The sequence below is a fragment of the Amphiprion ocellaris genome, chromosome 10 (genome assembly GCF_022539595.1).
Source record: "Amphiprion ocellaris isolate individual 3 ecotype Okinawa chromosome 10, ASM2253959v1, whole genome shotgun sequence".
Lineage (NCBI taxonomy): Eukaryota > Metazoa > Chordata > Actinopteri > Pomacentridae > Amphiprion > Amphiprion ocellaris.
The window spans coordinates 9,007,600-9,012,028 of NC_072775.1; the positions used below are offsets into that span (position 1 = coordinate 9,007,600).

The 4,429-nt window shown below is 36.4% G+C and overlaps 1 protein-coding gene across 1 annotated transcript; it reads right to left on the bottom strand.

Annotated features, from left to right (window-relative positions):
• Nucleotides 1-743: 743 nt before the first annotated feature.
• On the bottom strand, nt 744-2,931 carry LOC118469548 (golgin subfamily A member 6-like protein 24). The gene has a single exon (XM_035942895.2). The coding sequence runs from the start codon at nt 2,581-2,583 to the stop codon at nt 1,540-1,542; it is 1,044 nt and encodes a 347-aa protein (XP_035798788.2). The 5' UTR covers nt 2,584-2,931; the 3' UTR covers nt 744-1,539.
• Between the last annotated feature and the right edge of the window lie 1,498 nt (nt 2,932-4,429).

The window sequence follows — 4,429 nt, forward strand, 5'->3', positions numbered from 1 at the left end:
GCTTGATAAATTTTTTTGTTGGTTCTTGTTTACACAATCTTCCTAGTTGAAGGGAGGTGAGAAATGTGACCGACGTGTTTGTTTTGTTCTGAGATGTTGATGCTCCAAATGGTCTGAATTTTGCACAAAATGAGCTTTAGCAACTCAGATATTTGAACTGTGACCCCCAACTATGCAATTCTTTTTGTAAGATGTCAGAAACCAAGAAGGTTGGAGACCACTGGTTTAATCTTTGACAGTGTTTTAGGAGCTTGTTCAAGTATCCATTGGTTCTTAATCTGACTTCAAAAGGTAACTAAAGTTGTCAGGTAAATGTAATGGAGTAGAGATATAGTAAAATGTTTTGCTCTGAAATTTAATGAAGTGGAAGTATGAAGTATCATTACATTGGGAAGTCAAAATTATGCTTAAGTAATTGTATTCATGTATTTTTCTCCGCTGACTATAAGTGATTCCTTTCAGATAACATGCAGAATGCTCATTTAGTCTTAATATTAAAAAGTGAAAAAGCAGCTTTAAGTTGGCCTTGATGTTGATCTTGTGTAGTTAGAGCAAGTTTGCATCCAGACACTCATCTCTGTTTTCAGACTTTCACAAATAATAGCACAAAGAAAAGCCAGAAAGCTTCTTTTTGTTGTTTTATTTATCAAAGATATCTACGAAGGCACAGAAGAACATTCATTATTTGTGATCAAATGAAATGCCAGTGGATATTTGTTCATGAGGCAAAGTAAACAGAAAAACAACATAACAACAGACTTTGGTGGATTTTCAGCTGTTTTGTATCATATGACATGGCATGAAATTGTGGCAACAGCGTTAACATGAACTGACAGAAAAAAAAGACTCTTTCATGTTGACATGAAAATGAATTTCTATAGAATAATGTAAATTCATTAGAAACATAAAATAAGTGATTCCATAAGTATTCAACCCTTTAAAGTGACAAATTCAACTCAGTTTGTGCTAAAAGTCACACATTTAGTGAAATTAAGATCACCTGAGTTCAGTGAATGTGTCTCAGTGATTGTAGTGTAAAGACACCTTTATTTAGAAGAATCCATCATTTAACTACACCATGAAAACAGTAGAACTTCACAAAGTACTCTGTGTAGATGTTACTGGAAAGCTTTATGAATACAAGAAAACGTCTTTTAGAAGGAAACAACAACATAAAATACAGCTGCTACACACAAAACACAATATTAAAAGTGGTAAAAAAAAAAAGTCTGAGATTTCAACCTGTTAAGCTTCATAAAAGGAATAAAATGTGAAAAATTCAACTTAAACCTTTTGAAAACTCCACTATTTGATCATTTACAAGCTGCATCACCTGAAAATAATTTCACTTCAGCTCATTTTGAGAAATTTTCAAGACCTGAAAACCCTGAAATGCAACATTCTTCAGGGACGTAGCCTCATCTACACATGCAGAAATTGTATGTTTTTTTTGTTCTTTATTTTTTTTAGATTTTTATATATATATAAATATATATATATATAGGAAGAAGGGTGAGGAGAAGGGGAAGGCAGATGAAATTAGATTGAACATCCAGCAGCCTCCTTCACCTTCATCTCGTGTTTTTTCTTTGGGAAAAAACTGCGCCAGAAACTCTTTTTCTTCTTCTTTTTTTCTTCTTCTCTGACGTATTCTTCCTCTTTCTCTACAAACTGTTTAATCGTCTCCTCCATGTCTCGTTTTTCCAGTTCCATCTCCTCTTGAAGCTTTTGCAGATGACTTAGCTGATTCTTCCTCTCTTCCTCTCTCTGCTGGTGTTGGGTCTCCTGAACCAGCATCTGACCTTGGATGGTGGAGACCGTCACAGACAGAGAGTTGTTGATGTGGTTCAGCCTCTGGATTTCTTCTTCTTTACTTTGGTCTTGGAGCTGCTTCTCCTCTCTCAGCCTGGTTAGTCTGTGTTCTACCACAGTTTCACTCAGAGCCAATTTTTTGTTGGTGTCCAGCAGCTCTTTATTTTTGGTCTCAAGCTTCATGTTCTGCGCCTCCAGTTTCTTCTTCTGTTGTCTGAGTCTCGTCTCTGTGAGCATCTTGTTTGTGTGCATGCTCCTCAGGTTCAACTCCAGATCCAGCTTCTCTTTCTTCAGCAGTTCATTTTCCTCCTGAAGCTTTTTATTCTGCTCTCTCAGTCTTTCAGTCTCTTCTGCAACATCTTCTGTCTGGACTTTTCCATTGTCTTTCAGCAGTTCAGACAGTCTGTGGATCTCCTCGTCTTTCTGCATCAGCTCATCTTTAAAGTCCATGATGTCTCCCCATGACATGGACTCGCTGTTGGAAGAATCGTCCTCCTTCAGCTGGTTGGTGTTGTTCTGGATTTTTTCCATCTCCAGCTCTTTACATCTCTTCTGGCTCTTTTCCAGAAGGGCCTCTAGTTGGCTGATCCGGTAGCTGTCGGCCTCAGCTTGCTGAATGAAGCGCCTCTTCTCACCGAGCAGCTCTTTAATGCGACGGATGGAGGCGTCCAAGGATTGCTGCATCCCACTGAGGTCTGAAGGTATATTCTCACGTCCAGGAGGGCTATTGAAACCTCCATGGTGTCTGCTTGCGTTGTGTCTGTATGACATGGTTCTTGCTCGTAGCTTGTGGCTTGTCGACTGCTGATCTCTATCAGGCGATGCGAGTTTCTTTGCTTGCTCTCAAGTGATTTCTGTCTTTCCGTTGTGCCCTATTTAAAAACCTTCTGACATCCTCTGTGATGTCACATTCCAACATTCTAAAATCCTCTTTGTCCTGTCTGTGCTGCTGTTGCTAGGCAACTGAATAAAAACTAAACATCCAATGTCATTGCACTCATCAAATCTGTTTGCTGTGTAAATCCCAGAAAACTGCCTCCCCCTGACACCTATGTGCTGATCAGCTGCAGGATCTATGAGCTTCACACATCCAGAGCGGCCTTTACGAACAGCCAATTCTCTCCTGGCACGGCGGTGTTTGGAGGGCATCTGATGGGAGCCGGCTGGTGATTCAGACGGACTTTCAGCTCCTCTCACTTCTGCTGGGTTTTGAAGGGCACAGGGCCAGTGTTTCAATTTAAAAAAAAAAAAAAAAAGCAGTTTGGAGTCAGAAACTAAAACATTTTCAGGTCACGATGACCTGAACTTGTTATAGAAATGGAAAAAGGAAAAATAGCGAGGATACAATCAGACAGACAATGAGCAGTGCTCGATTTAGAGTTCAATCTAAGGATGAGGATGCTCTCAGACTTTCATCCAGACTGATGCAGCAATGAATCAACACAGATTAAACATGCATGCATGGAACAGCGAATTTTATCTTAAAGAACCTTTGGATATCAAATGTAAGTCGTGACTTCTGTTACGTCTTTGTGCACTGTAAAAGATTTTTTAAACAATTTTTAACCGTAATTATACTGTTATTTTACAGATTTACCCTGTACTGATAAATTATAGATAACAACTTGTAAATCCAAGGAAAAAAGTATTAATGTACATGTTAACTAAAAAAATTTAATAAATAATAAACTATAATAATAAATAAAATAATAATTAGTCGTATTTACAAATGGTAATTTTATCTTTAACATTGTTTGATTGTAACATTATACACTGTCTTTATTGTGTTTAAACTGAAAATGATAATTTTTCAGTTAAACAGATATTAAACAGACATTATTCATTATATTTCAGTGCTGTTAAATTACAGATAAATCTTGTACAATTGTAGAAATTTACATCTTGAATGGGAAAAAAACATAATCTCCATATCAAAAATCTGCATTTTGTGTTACTGTAAAATTAAAATGTTTTGCTATATTTAAATACATTAAAATAGATGTATATTATGGATATTAACTGTTAGTTTTTTGTTTAAATTATAGAGAATATCTAGTAAAAATGACATGTTATCTGTAAAAAAAAAAAAAAAAAAAGACCAAACTGTATTTAATGTCCACGTCAAAAATCTGTATTTTGACAAGTAATAATTTATTCTTTCATAATGTGTGACTGTAACATTACACCATTTTACCGCATTAAAAATCCATTGAAAATCGAATTATTGTGCAGCTGTTTACAATTATTGTTTTTCCTTGAGTTTTTTTTTGTTTGTTTTTTTTTCTGTTCTTTTAGTTTTTGAACTTTGCAGCATTCCATAGTTTTTAAAATTTTTTTTTTTGGCACCCTTATTACCAGATGATTTATTTGCAGTGTATCTGGTCTGCCATCTAGTACGCAATTCTCCAAGGCCCTAAATTCTGCAGAAACCAAGTGTAACCCACAATGAAGCTATAAATATCAAACACCAAACATGAAAGTAGTTCTTTAGCGTTCATTTTCTTTACCGTCTGATGCCTCTGCAGGGACGTAGTGGAGCCTATATAAGCACACAACGGGCAGGAAGCAAAATAACTCCCAGGACGGGCCACGGATCCATCACAGGACTAATACAGGT